Genomic DNA, 18,041 nt, shown 5'->3' with positions numbered 1-18,041 from the left:
TAATTGACTTAAGAAAGTTAAACAAGAACATTCTTATCACCAAACTGCTCAAACGTTGCTACCAAGAGGAACAAGTGTCCTGAAAAGACACAAACCCTGAAACGCTGAGAATATTTTTTAATTTATTCGATTAATCCGCTTTGGCAACTCTGTCCTTACACTACTATAAAAGGGTTGAGTTTGTCACGGGGCGCCAGTCGCGCTACGGCCGTCAGGTTGAAGCATAGTCACGGAGGGAGAGAGAGGTGAGTGACGCGGTATTCATGCACCAATCCCTGACTCAATGTCAGTCACAGTGCATAGAGTCCAAACTGTGAAGCGGTCTGCGGTGGTTTGCCGTGATGCTAGATACGCGTGTGTGGGGCCGCGATCACTGAGGGAAAGTGTGGGTATTTTAAGTAAATGTGTCGTTCATACTTTGGTCGCCAAATATAGTGCAAAAATACACATTAAATTGACAAGAATTGGCTCCTTTTGTCAATACCTTGATGGGTAATCTGTGGCATGTGTAACAGCGGGGTCGGCAGTAATAAGTGATGATAAAAAATTAGCAGTTAAGTCCTAATAACGCCCCTCAGACGTCAATGGTTTTGGCGTTTCTTGTTCCGTAATACTTGGCTTCTGTTCCCTTGTACACTACTGCTCACAGGGTGGGGGTATGGGGGGGGGCTCACTACCGCTGTGATAAGTATTGACTCTGTATCAACTAAACAATCCTGGTTATCTCCTTAGTGCTCGTAGTGGTTACAGCAGGTTCGTAACCCGCGTACTCCCATATGTACTCCCATATGTACTCCCCATACATAATACTCTCATACTATGTACTCCCTACACTAAGGGTGCCTTCAGTAAACTTGTCGCCGGAACAATCCAAACAATATGCTTGTCAAAGCTGCTTGAAGATTCCCCAAAAGACGCAGTAATAAATTTGATCAATTTTCTCTAAGAATTAATAATGTACATTGTGTACTTTTTTGACTAGGTTAGGTTGTTAGTGATGTGTATTTACAAATAGTTTTTAGGAGCCCGAATCGGAGCAAGTCTCGTATAAATTGTTTTATAATTCATAGACAGGTTTAATGGTTGGATTAATTAACGAGCATTTTACACGAGGACGAGGTGTCCACAGTGCATATTATAATGGTCACATTACCTCCCAAGGTTGTGCTCTGGAGACTTGTGAAGACTTGTGAAGATGCTGCGTTTACTGATCTGGGCCACAACCTTGTTGGTGGTCGGGGCTTGTAAGTGCTTGTTGTATTATGTCATGTATGATTAAGTTATTTGTTTGAAATATGCGTGTTTAGTAGTGTTCATTCCAGCAATTCGGTACATATTACCGTAGTTAATTTGGGTGACTTATATTGATGCCATCTGGACTATGTTCAGACGCGTTTAGCTAGGAACTTTTATCTTTCCTGCCATAACTGGACACTGATGGCAGTTCTCCCGTTACAGCCACTCAGACCAGGTGCCCAAGTGTGTGCCCATTCATCTTCCGACAAGTATGTGGCTCCGACGGCAAGTCGTATGCCAACGACTGCCTGCTCAATGTTGCCATTTGCAACAACCCCAACCTGAAGAAGTTGCATGATGGCCCCTGTAGTGGCGGTAAGTGTTTACACAGACTAGAACGTGTGTGTGGGAAGGTTTAACCCCGCACCATATGAGAGGTAAGGTAATTTATTAAAGCCGAATGACAAGGTTCTTGGATACGAGGTTGACAACCCGTCCAACCAGGGTTGACGGCCAGGCTCATTAAAGCGGCGGACTATTTCCCCCCCCCCCCACTCCCTTCCCCTCAAGACGCATTCATCAATTTCTTACGAATTATTAGAACTAGGCTTCTTCCCGCTTGTATATTATATTTTAAGGTTCTTAAGTGTACTTTGGCAAAAATCAAGCGTTTGGGTTCTGATGGCAATTATTTGTATTAAAAGTGCGTGGACGAAACTTTTTGCCGAGTTGATTCGAGCAGAGGTCGTCGGCGAAATGCACGAAAGTTATCAGTAGTAGTGTACAGATTTCGTGCGTGAACAAGGTGATTTTGGCAGCTGGATTAGCAAGCATTTTTAACCTTTGTTGATGACGCAATCCGTCCTCGAGAAAAGTCAATTCTATCTAGCGGTCGACCACAGTGACGCATTCATGAATTTTAATATTTCGCTCAAAACTGAATTTCTCATATATATTATAACATTGTGAATATTTAGGCACTGGTCAGGTGTTTTAGGTTCTGTTGGCGATTTTGTTTTTGTAGTATGTGGGTGAAGCATTTAGAACATTGTAGTTCAAACAAAGTTGTCAACGAAGCACTTGTTCCGAAAGTGTTCGGACGTCATTATTAGTCGTGTGTTAAGTTTTTTCACTCATAAATAGGGGGATTGGCGGGTGCATGGAATGGACTTCGGGTCCTTGTTTGGAGGACGGGCTGACTGACGACGGGCTGCAATTATGTAGGCTATAAAAGACCGAACACGAACCTCGGTGGGCTCCCTATCATTCACTCAAATTCAACTAGAAGCTCCTTGGCCGGACTGGCTCGCCAGTGTGAGTAAGGAAGCTGAAATGTTGTAGATTCGAATACCATACCTTCACTGTTGCCCGGTTTTCCCCAAGAGTACCTGGGCCCCAGGATGAGACTATCAAATCGTGTTGTGGAGAAAGCAAATAATTTTAGCTCGTGCGTTGCTTAATTCTAGATAGTGTATTAACGAACAATGAGAAACTGCTGTGAATTATTTTTGACAGGACCCAGTCTGTACAAACGTTAATTAAAGTCCTGTCACTTCCTGTTTATAGTTAGTTTTATAAAGATATGATTTTAGAGTATGGAGAGCTAACTTAAGCTGGATTACTATTTGCAACCTTTATTATTACTACTAAATTTATTAATATAAACCCTGAATTACTTTATTAGGTTGCTATTGCAACCTAATAAAGATGTTAAGTGCATTTGCAATAAAACCTTCAGTTATTAAATGCCACCAAGTGAAAGTATTCAGATGTGTAGATGTTATGGCTTATAACGTGCAGATGGAAGTTTTAAAATATGACTTGACTATTAAGGAAGTTAAGACTTATTTTTTTTTTCAGAATATTTATAGTTATTCAGTATATTAATTAATATAATTTGATGACCTCGAATGCTCATGATGTGACACTTTCTCCAGAAACCAGAATGATTAATGCAACAATGTTACATTATAATAGGATTCGATCTGGCTTACAAACCGCCGTTTTAGATGTTGGAGGACCCGGAAGCTTCCAATCTTACTGTTGCAAGACTTTGTGGTCACTCTTGATATGACGAGGCGCATATTTATAGGCTATGAAGGAGTGATAGCTTTGTTTACTAACGATGGGTGAATCGGATACTTTTGATATCGTTCCCCTTGTGCGTTTCTGTTATCTTACTGGCATCCTCAGTGATATTTAGCGCCCTCTGATTATTCCGCTCGTGTGATGGTGCTACATAGCTTCCCGGCTTGGTGCCTTCTTTGATAATTACTTACTAACGATGGGTAAAGAAAGTTATTACTACATTTTACCTTCACTTGATAACGAACATAAACAGGTGATGGCTGTACACTGATTGTTAGCCTGTAAAAAGTTAGAATAAATAATTGTACTCCTTCAGTAGGCTGTGGCATCAGTCCAGCCCGTCCTCCTAAGGTTTCTCCAACGTAAAGAAACTGTTGTACTAAAGGCCAACGCACGCACACCGTTACTCCTTCTGACGTCGCATAGAGCACTACTAACGTAACCAGCATTGTCTGCCCCCCCCCCACACCCTCGCCCACAGTGTATATAGACTGATCTATATACACACACCAGGCCTACCCCAACAAACACAGGCCTACCACATGGACACAGTGAATACTCCTGCCTTTAAATGACGACGGGCAAACAGCCCACTCCGCCACTCCTATTGATTGAAGATAAAGCCACCCAAAAGGTGGCACGGGCATGAATAGCCCGTAAAACCCACCCCGGGTGAATACCAATTGATATACTGTCCCGGTTTCTGTTTTGACTCCTGGACTAGGCTAGGGCACTTGAGTAGACAGTTTTTCGACGTTGGGGAAACCCTAGGATGACTGGCTGTTGGGTTACTTCCTGCGTCTTGCGAGCAGTCGTAGCTCATGAACCCGTATAGCATCTTCCTGTCCCTACACAGCCTGCCGATCATGACGAGGTGTCAAGGTTGAAATATATATACATAGTTTACACGCCTAAAATGCCTCGATTTAGAAAAGTAGCTTTAAGTGTTGGAGGTAGACGCTACTCGTTAACGTAACAGTATCAATGAACTTCATGGTTTTTCTTCACAGGGTCAAAACCTCGGTGTCCCACTGTTTGTACCTTGGAGTACAAGCCGGTGTGTGGGACGGACGGCAAGACCTACAGCAACCGGTGCGCCCTTGAGGTCGAAGCCTGCAACAATCCTCAACTCAAGCTGAGAATCGCCTACGAAGGCGAATGTAGTAAGTATTCGCCATTGCTCTTTTGAAAATTCGGGTGCATCTTAATTAGTTTAATTTTTGAGGGTGTATTGAAGTTTACTTTCTAAGTGTCGTGGCTGCACAACACACTTGCTAGCATGCATCCCCACGAATGTAAAGGAGAATAAGTGTGTACTATGTAGTAGTGAAGGTTACATAAAGAGTACCTCGTGGTAGCCACTGTGTACCAGTATGTACAAATGGCAGGAAACAAAATGCATACCAAATTTGCATCCTTTTCCTTGTCTTTTTAAATATTTCCACTAACATAATTTTTGTCTTCCTTCTACCAGTCGTGGTGTTTAGGATTTTGTACATCCTTTACACTAAAATCCTTATCGCCTTCTGTTCCACGCTACTAATTCTTAATGTATTAAAACTATTAACTCCGGAAAGTTGCAGCTGTGTGTGTGTGTAATGTATATTTGTATACCATACATTTATGCTAGACACAACAGCTGCAAGAAACTATAAAATTACTCATTAGCACAGCATTATTGTTTTTCCAGGGCATAAAAATCCGTGTCCTAAGGCTTGTACTCTGCAATATGACCCTGTGTGTGGAACAGATGGCAAGACTTACAGCAACTTGTGTGACCTAGAAGTCGAGGCCTGCAATAACCCTCAACTGAATCTGAAAGTAGCACACAAAGGCGAATGTAGTGAGCATCCCCCTGCCTTTAGTGCAACTGTTCTGTTCTTAAGGCTTCATATCCTGTTGTATTTATTAGTCTTTTTCAGATGTCGAAATTTATTATACTTGCAAAGTATCTCATGAAATATGAACACTGACAGGTTTTTTTATGTAAATTTAATATGGGAGAATTTCCAGAGCTTGATTAACAGTAGTAGTAAAGATACCTCGAACTGTCGGCAATGCTGAAAGCCAAATCTGTTAAACTGAATACCTGTTGCGCAACATGGGAGCACCTCCCCCCCCCCCCCCCCAGTGATCACTAACATGTGATTGGAAAAAAATGCTGAATGACGAGGCTAAACGGCGATAGCTGGTCCTTGAATGATTATCACAGAAGTAGAAACCACATCCAAGTGGGCGGTTAGAGGCCATCAACCACCCGAGAAGACAATGTCCTTAAGAAGCAGACTTACACTTTGTGGCAAGCCACAGACTGGCCTCGTACACACCACCACTAAACAACTGAAGACTCTCAGAGCTGAAGAGTGTACAGTATTCACACAAGTGAGGCCCCAAGTGACCTGATGAAACTGGATAAAGATCTCGGATCAAAAAGTAAATTGGAAAAAAATTACTTTAAAAATGACTTGGGTAGGGAGGAATTAAATAGGTAACAAGGGTGAGGGCAACAGGGAGATGGGGTTGAGGAGTAGACAGGTTGGGAGGGGGAGAGGAAAGGGAGGTAGTAGGTAGGCGACAATTACACCTAGAGCGAAAAAGAGCAGCAACCACAGAGGACAAAGGGACACGAGAACCAACACAAGGCACGGTCTGCCACACCTCCCCACAGATAAACGCAGCTTCCAGGACTGAAAGACGCGGAAGAACCAGAGTACTTCTAGAAGCGTCTAAAGCCCAAACGTATCGGAAATCTCTAACATCCTTCCACCACAGCTATACAGACGGCAAGCGTATTAAATTGTCGCCCGTGGACGATTAACATTCCACACGCCTCTTCCTCCAAATTTCCCTTCTGCGCTAGCTTCATGCCACTCTTATTCCCAAGCCTCTGAATTTTCTTGCTCCATCACCTCTTAATGCACCCAACTGCTGCACTGGCTATTCACTCTCCTGCTTTGACTCTTCTCATTTCCATTCCTACGCGTTGCCTTCCCAGTCACCTGAACCCAGGCTCTAGCCTCGGAAACTGCCCATCAAGACGACGGAATAGTAGTCCTGGAATACCTGCTAATTGCCTGGTACTTGACTAACTCGACGAAAGGACTTTGAACCCAACCCTGATGCGATGGCATTGACAGACTTGTTGCTTTGGTATTAATACCGGTTAATTATTTTAAGGATATCTGTAATATTAGAAGATTTGGGAAGACGTATGGCACCGCTGAAGAAACTGGACTTTTTTTTTTAAAACCATCTTTGGGTGGAGGCAAACGGCTACATGAACCATTGTTGGCATAATGTCACTGGCAGAGAAGGTAGTCTTGACTGTGGTCTACAACCCCCAAGAGAATCTAAAGACGGTCAAGACTATGGACGTACAAAGTGAGCATTACATAACCATCCTCGATGACAGATCCAGGCTACAGACAGCTCAGCTGCTAGTAATAAAACTTCAGTCAGGGTCCAAATAGACTGACAAATGACTGAAATGGTTGAAGAGAAATGGTTAAGCTAAGAGACAGGAACTTTCTGATGCAACATGTGTTACAGGAAACGAAGAGATGGTGACCAACTAAGCTTGACCAGATCTTTCCAAAAATAATTCCAGAAGGAATTGGTATCTAGAAGAAAAGTATTAAAGATGATTTTCGCCACGGAATCATTACTAGAAACGGCAAACTAAAACTAGTTTAGAACATAAGAATCGAGGAAACTGCCGAAGACCTATTGGCCAATACATGGCAACTCTTATTTATATACACCTAAACTAATTGTCTAACCTACGCTTGAAACAATTGATGGATCATACGCTTATGTTACCCGGTAATTGGTCCTGAAAATCGACAACCCCTTTTACCGAACCAGTATTTACCCAGGTCTTTTCTAAATCTAAACTTAACCAATTTAAAACCCATTGTTTCATGTTTAAGATATTCCACAAGGTTTGTGCCTGAGCAAATGTGGTGAGACTTTAAGAGAACCATTAAGGAATTTGAAACCCCGTTACGAACTGAAGAGAAGGATTAGGATAATTGAAAACTTCTTCAAATAATATTTCAAAGTAGAATACATGTACAAACATACAATCATGAATTTAATTGAAAATTTCAACTCTACCATAAAACTATTAAATGTTAGGAAATCACATCACTTTTGCTGAACAGAATTTTATTTTTTCCAGGGCCGCAAAATCAGTGTAACAGCGTTTGTCCTCAGATCTACCAGCCTGTGTGTGGGACAGACGGCAAGACGTACAGCAACCAGTGTACACTGGACGTCGCGGCCTGCAACAACCCACAACTGCATCTTAGAACAGCCTACCAAGGCGAATGTAGTGGGTATTCACCTTGTTCCCGTCTTAAAAATGGAGCATTTGTAATTGCCTTCTTTTCTATCGGCAAGTTTGACTATATACGTTCAAAAGCCATTTTAACAAACACGCGCACGCACGTACGTGTGTAAACTAACACAACTATAAATGTGCACTGCAGATGCTATACATTTCATATTTATTACACTATATATACAACTTTACACACACCCACCAGGAGACTCGAACCCTCGCCAGCACAGATGTTTCACAACAAGTGGCATAGCTGGTACGCACTGAACCCACTGCACCAAACTCAGGTCATAAAGAGGGTAGGGATTTCGGGGTTATTTAAGCCCTTGATACCTCCAACCCCCCCTCCCCCCCAAGACCACCAGAATAACTAGGTGCTTGATTGGGGGGGGGAGGGGGGGAAAGTGAGTGACCTTTCACCTACTCTAGTCTTCGGGGATGGGGATGGCGGTATCTGGGGCTTAAATACCCCGAAATTCCCATCCTTTTTAAGGGTCTGGGTTTGGTGCAGTGGGTTTAGTGAGTACCAGCTATGCCACATGTGAAGCATCTGTGCTGGCGAGGGTTAGTCTTCTGGTGGGTGGGTGTCTGAAGTTGTTTAACTTCAAACGTACGTGTGTGTGTGTGTGTGTGTGTGTGTGTGTATATTGGAGGGGATTACGTGGTGGAAAATCCACTAAAATTCCCTTGCTTGTCAAGATCTGAGGGCGGTTAATGCTCTGGCCTAGCACCTGCTGGCCCATGGTTAGATTCTCTCATATGGGGAAGTGTTCTGTTAAAATTCCTCGAGTTGATGCAAATGTATGTTATATAATATAATATAATCTAAGCTTAGCTTGAAACAATCAAGGGATCACATGTTTATTATGTTACCCGGTAATTGGTTCCACAAATTCGACAACCCTTTTACCGAACTAGTATTTACCCAGGTCTTTACTAAATCTAAACCTATCTAATTCATACCCCAATGTTGCATGTTTCTTAAAGGATATTCCACAAGGCTTGTGCCTGAGCAAGTGTGGGGAGGCTTACAGAGCGAGCCATTAAGGAGTTTGTACCCATTTTCAAAATGAAAAGGATTAGGATAACTGAAGGAACTTCTTCAAATAATACTTTAAAGTAGAATACATGTACAATCATGAATTTAATTGTAAATCTCAACTCTACCATAAAACTATTAAAGATCTGGAAATCGCATCACGTTTGCTGTACAGAATTTTATTTTTTCCAGGGCCGCAAAATCAGTGTAACAGCGTTTGTCCTCAGATCTACCAGCCTGTGTGTGGGACAGACGGCAAGACGTACAGCAACCAGTGTACACTGGACGTCGCGGCCTGCAACAACCCACAACTGCGTCTTAGAACAGCCTACCAAGGCGAATGTAGTGGGTATTCACCTTGTTCCCGTCTTAAAAATGGAGCATTTTTTTTAAGGTTCTAAAATACTTTCGAAGTGTTTTCACATACACATCCATAATGTGTGTGTTTCATGTTAATTTACGTCGGTAAATAATTCTGTAAATTTGTGTAAACAAACGCAACTATAAATGTCCTATGCGGACGCTATATATTTCATATTTATATATATATTTGTATACATAATTACTAATATAACATATTTTGCAAATTTGTCTTGCTGTGTTGACTCGGATAAATCTTGTATATTATTGCAGCATTCTTAAGCTAAAAGTTATTCCAGGGACGTCCAATCAGTGTGGAAGCTTCTGTACACTACAGTACGATCCTGTGTGTGGGACTGACGGCAAGGACTACAGCAACTCTTGCTTCCTAGGGATAGCTGCCTGCAGAAACCCTGGCTTGAATTTGAAGATCGCCTATAAAGGCAGATGTAGTGAGTTTCAATTTTATTTTGCATTTTTTTTGTATAGTAAATTCTAGTTTTCAAACGTTAAAAGAGAACACAGACCAATATAGAGGCGGGGGGAGATTAGCATAACTTTTGAAAGGTATTAAAGCCAGTCCCACCCTTTGGATGGCTTAAAGTTCATCAATTAATCAGGGTAGTTGAATTGATTCCATGGGACTTGACAAAGTTACACAGTTCCTCACAGAGAGACTCTCTGAGGCACGACAAAAATGAGGAAACGGATGGAAATTGTACACAAATTAATCTTTTAAGATGTTAGTAAGGGTCTTCAGCGTAAGACATCGTAATTAAATGGAGTGTATTAAAGTTGTAGACTCTTCAGCTAATTTTATAATTTTGAATGTCGATATAAGAAAATTGGTGACTATTCATTACACTAATAACGGTCGAAAGGCGGTGATTAGGAGCTGATGCTCGACCCTGCAAATGGACAAGCAAACTCCCCCCCCCCCCCCCCCGTCCCTGGCCACTTTTTGATATACGACTCTTAAAGAACTATAGACAAAATCTGTATTAATATAAAGAAAAGTAAAGACGTAACCAAAACAAAATGTAAACAAGGCGTTTTATTAGTTTTAAAGATGGTTTTGGTATATTGTGGTTTGGTGTGTATTTGTAATTATTGAAACTTAAAAAATCATTGCTGCAATTGTAACTGCTGGATGCAAGAATATAGCGGAGTATAGTGTTGTACCCTGGCACCAGCTCCCCCCCCCCCACCACGTGGCATTAAAGTTCAGCTTTCCTAACTTATCATGAAGCATTCTTGCAGTTTATGCCAAAGCATAGGATCACAAAGTCGTAGGTAGGAATTTAGTTTCTAATAACCAATTATCCTCTAACTTTCAGATTCTCGGCAGCTAAGTTAAAGAAGACTTGTGGACAAAGAGAATCTTCACTAAGGATCTATATGGCAGAAAATCCCTAAATCTTGCTGTTGGCGGCTTTTCATGTTTTTCAAAGAGTTGACGCCGTCGATTGAAGAGGCTACACGGAGGTATGGCGTCTATGGTGAACATTAGTAATGATCTGAATTGTGCTTGCATATTGTGATAATGGAACCCTTCCTAATAAAGTTGCTAATAATGCATAATTTTTTTATTGCTGTTCTTACGGAAAATTAAACCCAATCATGGTTGTGGGGTTAAGGAGATGAGAGATGCTGCCATTCTCAAATACAGCTTATGATTCTTGGTGGCAATACTCTTATTCCTCCACAGAAATAACAAGACTACTTGGTTCCCTTAAATCCTCACTCCACGATATTAATTTCTCTTGGAAAAAAGACCAGAAATACACCAGCTGGAGATGACCAAAAATCTTGAAGGTTCGCTCGACGATCTTGAGCAGTGAGGTCAGGAATATTAAGACTTGCTGCTTCTGTTTGTAATAAATGCTACAACTGTGGGGAATTTTTCTCCTACACATATCATATGCATAAGAACCATAAAAAATGTTATGGGTTCTTAAGAACCAGTGACCTATAGCTCTGATAATAATTAGATGATAAATTCAAAATGAACTTGGAGAAGTGGACTGTTAAAAACTTAAAGTAAAAGTAGTGATTTTTTTTTTGAGGGGGGGGGGGGGGTTAAATTCTAAAGTGTTAGTCTACATAAGAGAATATTCTCATAATCTGAAATTAAAGCAAAAGTTAATATGCTAATTACTAAATTTTAACATTTGGAAGCTTGGCTGCCAAAGTTGAACGGAGAATGCGTCCAGCAGCTCTATGACCAGTTTAATCTTGTCAAGACCTGTTATCTCTGGCGACACGTGATAACACGGGATGACGTACACTTCCCTTATAGCTAGCTCCATGCTGAAATATTATCCTGCAATTTCTACCCAAGAGTGTGTGTATTTGCAAGTTTACTCATGAAATTAGTGGATGAGGCATAATAATTACTCGCTGAAGTTATTAGGTTTGTATGCTGTATAACAAGGCACCATACATATAAATTAATGGCCAAAATAATATATTGGGGGTACTCGGCCTTGCCGGACGCGGTTTCCGTAATAAGATGCTGTCGAATCAGTCTGAAGTCCGCTAATGCACGGATGCTCCTGAATTTAGACGATAATAAGGATCGGCTTCAGGGCACCACACCGTTATGGCGTGTGTCTGCCAAGTCTCTCTCGAGTGCTCCACACACCTAGTGCTGGATGGTGGAAACTTGGTTAATTATTCATATTTTATTCTAATTTCCTAATTGATGGATTATATTGATCATTCCATAAGCAATTAACGTCCACCTGCATTGTAATTCACTTCATCTGCATAAGCACTCTGCCATCGCCAGAATTCACATAAAGTCTCCTTAGGCTGCCAGCAACAGCTGGAGAGTGGAAGAAACTTCCAAAGCAAGTTTTTTCTTACAATGAACCTGTTAACATAAATTTTGCTAGAATTTGTCTACTTAAAATTGTTAGAATAAGGACCTGCTCGAAATGCTGCGCGTACTAGTAATGTAAACACCATGCTATGTACCCTCACAAACCCAATGTACCTTCCTGTATATATAAATAAGTTACTAGATGTAACAGCCCTAGGGAGAAATGGCGGATTTCACACTGCAACCCGTTCTCGCAAATTTAAGTCAATATTGACTTATTAAATATGTGCATAGGTGACATACTAAACATAATAGTTTCCCTTGAAAAGCTTCATAGAAAAAACAGACCTTACCTAACCTACTTAGTATGTTAAGATAAGCATCTTATTGCATCGTAATTACAATTAATACCTAACCTATACCTATAATAGGTTAAGTAACAATTGTAATTACGAAACTATAAGATGCTTATTTTAACATACTAAGTAGGTTAGGTAAGGTCTGTTTTTTCTATGAAGCTTTTCAAGGGAAACTATTATGTTTAGTATGTCGCCTATGCACGCAACTAATAAGTCAATATTGACTTAATAAATTTGCGAGAACGGGTTGCACACTGCAGACTGTACTGTGGGAACAAACAGAAATTTGCTCTAATGCTCTTAAAAGTCCTGATCAATAAAGAAAGAGTATTTAAAATGCACGTGTCAGTGCCGTCACACACTGCTCTAGTTGGAACCAAGTTGACGAGGAACTCTGTAAGAGTAAGGCAGGTCATTATCAACAATTGGAAATATTAGTTTAAAGTATCCAGAGATCATTAAAAGGAATGTGAATGATTAAAGTTTTCAGGAACGGCTCTCAAACTGCTCCCCAATAACGGAAGAATGAGTCCTGATAGGAACTACTGACAGAAACGTGACTCCTACAAACACTAACTAGAATACAAAATTCACCATTTACTAAGACGCTCCCGACACAGAAATGAACAGGAGGGGGGGGGGGGGGAAGACAAATGTCGTCAAAGCCTTCATTTGCGGACTGTAAGATCAAGATTGTAACTTGCTTAGCTAAATGAATTGTGGGGTTCAGTCCCTGAGCCCATTATGTGCCTCTGTAACCCTTTCCACTACCGCCCACAAGATGGGTATGTTGTTGTTGTTGTTGTTGTTAAAGATTTGCTACCTGGAACAAAGTTCCAAGTAGCACGGGCTATGGTGAGCCCGTAATTGAGATGGGTATGGGGTGCATAATTGAACTAAACTAACTGCGGACTGTCAGACCCGACGCTCTCAGTATATAAGCAGCATGTCTTTCAAGGTGCTTGGGGGTGTTGGAGTCTGTGTTAGGGGTTGTAGAATGCGAATAGCAGCGCACGTGAAGAGAAATTAATGCGTACGCAGGATAAGTGTGTGCGCGTCTAGGGAACACAAGTGCGTATGGAGTGCGAGGCTTCTGAGGGTGTTCAGAGAACCAGGGTTTTCATAAGCGGCTAGCCCAACTCTTCAGGCTGTGTCGATAAGTTGGGCACGCATCTAATGTGCTTCATGACCTTGTTTTGTCAACATCCGCTGTCAACAACCTACCTGCCCTGGTTGTGCCTGAACGAACCCCAGGACCTCTACGGGATGCTGGCTCCCACTCTGATTCTGTTCTTGCTATATCGTAAAAGAATATTCGCTGATCACCACAAGGAGAGAGAGAGAGAGAGAGAGAGAGAGAGAGAGAGAGAGAGAGAGAGAGAGAGAGAGAGAGAGAGACAGAGACAGAGACAGAGACTCACTCAAAGGTTGAGAGAACATTATGGGGACCTTAGATTTTTTTTTAATGAGTATAATTGTACAGACTTGTTGCTAGGCAAGGAAATAAATGAGATGTATGTCACGTTTTGTGAAATATATGATGAAAGGCACACAAAAAAATTATACCAAAGCAGAGATGAAGAACCAGGAAATAGGATTGGTTCAACAGAAATTGCGAGAGGGCCAGAGACCAAGACACAAAAATGGAATCAATATGGGGTTTGGCCTCTTCCTAAACATACCAGCGATACAAAGATGCGAGAAACAGCTACACAGCAGTAAGGAGAGAGGCAGAAAGAAATTTTGAAAAAAAGGATAGTGGACAAATGCAAAACAGAACCAGGCCTATTCTACAAATTCATAAACAAATAATTGCTGGTAAAGGATAATATTCAGAGGTTCAAAAATGGAAACAGATTCATGAAAAAGAAATGTGTGAAACATTAAACGAAAAGTTCCAAAGCGTGTTTGTACAGAATGAAATCTTCAGGGAACCAGACACAATAAGAATTTCAGAGAACAACATAGAACACATAGAGGTGTCTAGAGACGAAGTGGAAAAAATGTTCAAGGAGCTAAGTTGGAACAAAGCAGTTGGTCCAGATGGAGTTTCACCATGGGTTCTGAGAGAATGTGCACCTGAGCACAAAATAGTAACAGGAATTAATAAAATTGATAGGGAAGAATTCCTGAGACCTGGAACTTCAAGAACAAGAGGTCATAGATTTAAACTAACGAAACAAAGCAGCCGGAAAAATATAAGAAAATTAACTTTTGTAAACAAGACTGGTAGACGGTTGGAACAAATTAGGTGAGGTGGTGGTGGAGGCCAAGACCGTCAGTAATTTCAAAGTGTTATAACAGAGTGCTGGGAAGACGGGACACCACGGCGTAGCTCTCATCCTGTAACTAGGTAATTACACACACACACACACACACCTGGGGTTCCCAGGCATGTAACCTAGTACATATGTACACAAATTTAACACCACCCTATCTGGGAGTCCCTCCGTGTTTTATCACAATTAGGAAAATCCTCACAGGGGTTGCCACCGCTGTTTGAAAAATATAGAAAAGTAATGGACGGATTTTTTGTTTTTAGTTTGTCATCAACCTGGTGAACTTTGTGTTGAGAATTAAAAAAACGTAAATGTTTATAAAATACTTAAATGTTTATAAAAACAAAAATATGCCTGGTTTATCTACATAATTAAGCAACTCGACACAAGCCTTATATATACATAAGGCTTGAGAGAGTCACGTCAGTCGTACTACAATCTTCAGTTGGAGCGCGTAACTCACCGTCACAGGAGGAGAGGTAAGGCATTTATGGCTCTATACAAGACTATTGTGACGTGGTCGGTGATCTGGCGTTGTCCAGATCACCGAGGACGACGATGGTGACACACTGGACCCGGTGGTCCGTGTATTACCTGATGACGTGGAAAGGTTACATCAGAGGTCAGATCATCACGGGTTTGTTTATGACCTAGCGATGACGCAAGACGAAAACCTTACACATTTGTTATATTTTTTTAAACAATAACCGATTTGGGTGGACGGTAATTTTCAAGAGGAAACTAGATTTATTCCTCCAAGGAGTGCCGGACCAACCGGGCTGTGGTGGGTATGTGGGCCTGCGGGCCGCTCCAAACAACAGCCTGGTGGACCAAACTCTCACAAGTCGAGCCTGGCCTCGGGCCGGGCTTGGGGAGTAGAAGAACTCCCAGAACCCCATCAACCAGGTAACCAGGTAGAGCGACGGTCTGGCTTCATGCAGGTCGGCGTTCAATCCCCGACCGTCCAAGTGGTTGGGCATCATTCCTTTCATCCGTCACATCCCAAATCCTTATCCTGACCCCTTTCCAGTGCTGTATAGTCGTAATGTCTTGATGGTTTTGGCTGATAATTCTATTCCCTTCCTTACCTGCAATCCGTCCTCAGACTAAATTCATTCCATCCAGCGGTCGACCCCAAAGACGCATTCGTCAATTTGAATATGCTGTTCATTCAAAATAGGAATTTTCTCTAATATAAATTAACATGTTATATATTAGCATATTGTGCATATATAGGCACTGGTTAAGTTAGGTTAGGTGTTTAGGTTCTGTTGGCGATTATTTGTATTTGTAGTACGTGGGTGAAGCATTTATAGCGTTGTGGTTCGAACAAAATTCGTCAGTGAAGCACTTGTTCCGGATATGTTCGAACGTCAGCAGTTGTGAGTCGTGTGTAAACCGCTTTTCATTCATAAACAGGGGGTTTGGCGGGTGCATGGAATCACTTTTGGATCTTTGTTTGGAGGAAGGGCTGTATTTGTAGTACGTGGGTGAAGCATTTACAGCATTGTGGTTCGAACAAAATTCATCAGTGAAGCACTTGTTCCGGAAGTGTTCGAACGAAATCAGTTGAGTCGTGTGTAAACAGCTTTTCATTCATGAACAGCGAGTTTGGCGGCTGGATTAAGGAGCTTGGATCTTTGTATGCGAGAACGGGTTGGCGTCTTGTGGGTGATCGCTGCATTAATGGACCTAGTCTGAGAACGGGTTGTTGGGGAAGGATAGTCGACGCTTTAACGAGCCTGGCCTGAGGATAGGTTGAATAAACAACGGGACTTGCCGGCTGGATTGGCCATCGATGAGGACGGGCTGCTGGCCTAAGGGTCTCGGGTAATCAGCGGGTCAAAGGTCAGCAGTGGATACTATAATATACGATTTTCTTCCCCCAAGGTTGTGTTCCTGCGAACTTGTGAAGACTTGTGGTGATGGTGCGTTTACTGACCTGGACCCTGGTCCTGCTCGTGGTTGTGGCTTGTAAGTTATTAAGTGTTGGTTGTATCGTCAGTGATTGTAGCCATTCTGGCTTAGTGTCGTTACCTTGCTTTGTCTCTGAAGTTTGTGGGTTATTAGTTAAATTAATCTGAGATACATGTTGTTTTGTCTTGTATGTATATTTTACGAGTTTTGTTTTAACTTTTTTTTTTAATCATCAGTAATGTTCGTGTTATTGTAATCATTGAAGTCAACAATCATATATTTTTTATATATTGTAGTATATTCTGATGTATAATTCTAAAATTATACAATATTATAGTTACCGCTCTTGATTTGGCTGTAATATACTAATGCTAACAGTATTGAGTATATTGCATACGTATTAAACTACAAAACGCATACCTACGACTTCATAACTTTGGTTGTTTTAGCGTGTGTGTGTGTGTGTGTACTCACCTATTTGTGCTTGCGGGGGTTGAGGTTTGGCTCTTTGGTCCCGCCTCTCAACTGCGTGTGTGTGTGTGTCATACACAGCGTAACACTGATCTTAAAATCACTACCTATACAGCAAAGGGGGCCACCTCGCGACTCATATGTCCCCTGATGCCTCACCCGATCTGCGGCTCCGACCTCAGGACCTACAGCAACGACTGTGACTTTAGCGTTGCTCTTTCTCGCAACCCCAGCCTGAAGAAACTGCATGATGGCCCTTGTGGTAAGTCTTTTTGCCTTTCTTGATTCCGTCTTTCTCGACTCCACGTCTTTGGGAAGGTTATCGGGACAAAAGGTCTCTCGGCTAAGGAGGTGGGATACGAGAACTCGCCTTTCGGGTCATTGGGGGTTCGAGTCTCGACCCTGCAGGAAGCGAGGCCGTCACACACAGACTGGATAATGGTCCAGGATGGACTGAAACGTCGTCGTTTCATTTTCTGACGTGTGGTTTGGTTATCATATCTTCAGCCACGTTGTGACTCATCGTCTGCACCATTCCTTGTCTACAGATATCCTATTATTCCAAGCCTTAATATTATAGACCTGTCTTATATCTATAATATTATAGATAGTATAGCTTGATCACCACTACGGCCTTAATACTGAAATGAATGTGTAGTGAACTTTGGGGTGTGATGTGGATTATGTAAAGTGCTCACTGTACCGGATAGTGAGATGAAAGGAACTCTTTCAAGTCAAGGAGGTGGCGTGAAGAGTTCACTTCAACCCCTTTGCCTTGGTAGCCTAGATGATGCTAATTCGAACCCTGGTCAGGGATGAAGGAATTCTGCTTCCTGCTAGAACTGGTGAAGCATTAGTGCTGCTTCACTGCCCCCCTCACCTTCCCCCCCCCCAGCAGTAATTGTGGTAATTAGTAATTGCTTTTATCCCAGCAGTAACTGTGGAGCAGGTTAACAGGTTTTGGGAGGATTGTGCTCTGGTGAAAGCAACGATGGGGTGTCTTGCGTATGGCGCCAGTCCTCTACTGCGCATGGCTCTAGTTCTCTACTGCGCATGGCTCCAGTCCTCTACTGCGCATGGCTCCAGTCCTCTACTGCGCATGGATCCAGTCCTCTACTGCGCATGG

General features: G+C 42.0%; 1 protein-coding gene across 3 annotated transcripts; it reads left to right on the top strand.

The window, feature by feature from the left end:
* The first annotated feature begins 116 nt into the window (after window positions 1–116).
* Window positions 117–10,646, top strand: LOC123747585 (four-domain proteases inhibitor). 3 transcript variants are annotated; one of them, XM_045729806.2, is made up of 9 exons: window positions 122–245; window positions 1,162–1,244; window positions 1,459–1,611; window positions 4,335–4,487; window positions 5,015–5,167; window positions 7,505–7,657; window positions 8,898–9,050; window positions 9,365–9,517; window positions 10,403–10,646. In XM_045729806.2, exons 2-9 carry the CDS (start codon window positions 1,196–1,198, stop codon window positions 10,420–10,422), a joined length of 987 nt encoding a protein of 328 aa, XP_045585762.2. In that variant the 5' UTR covers window positions 122–245; window positions 1,162–1,195; the 3' UTR covers window positions 10,423–10,646. The 3 variants fall into 3 exon arrangements, with proteins under 3 accessions (XP_045585763.1, XP_045585762.2, XP_045585764.2); XM_045729807.2 differs by lacking the exon at window positions 8,898–9,050 and having other exon boundaries at window positions 117–245; XM_045729808.2 differs by lacking the exon at window positions 5,015–5,167 and having other exon boundaries at window positions 125–245.
* The last annotated feature ends 7,395 nt before the right edge of the window (window positions 10,647–18,041 follow it).

This window comes from Procambarus clarkii, chromosome 70 (genome assembly GCF_040958095.1).
Source record: "Procambarus clarkii isolate CNS0578487 chromosome 70, FALCON_Pclarkii_2.0, whole genome shotgun sequence".
Taxonomy (NCBI): domain Eukaryota; kingdom Metazoa; phylum Arthropoda; class Malacostraca; order Decapoda; family Cambaridae; genus Procambarus; species Procambarus clarkii.
Note: the sequence above shows the minus strand (reverse complement) of the source record. Positions and strands in the feature narration are given on the sequence as shown.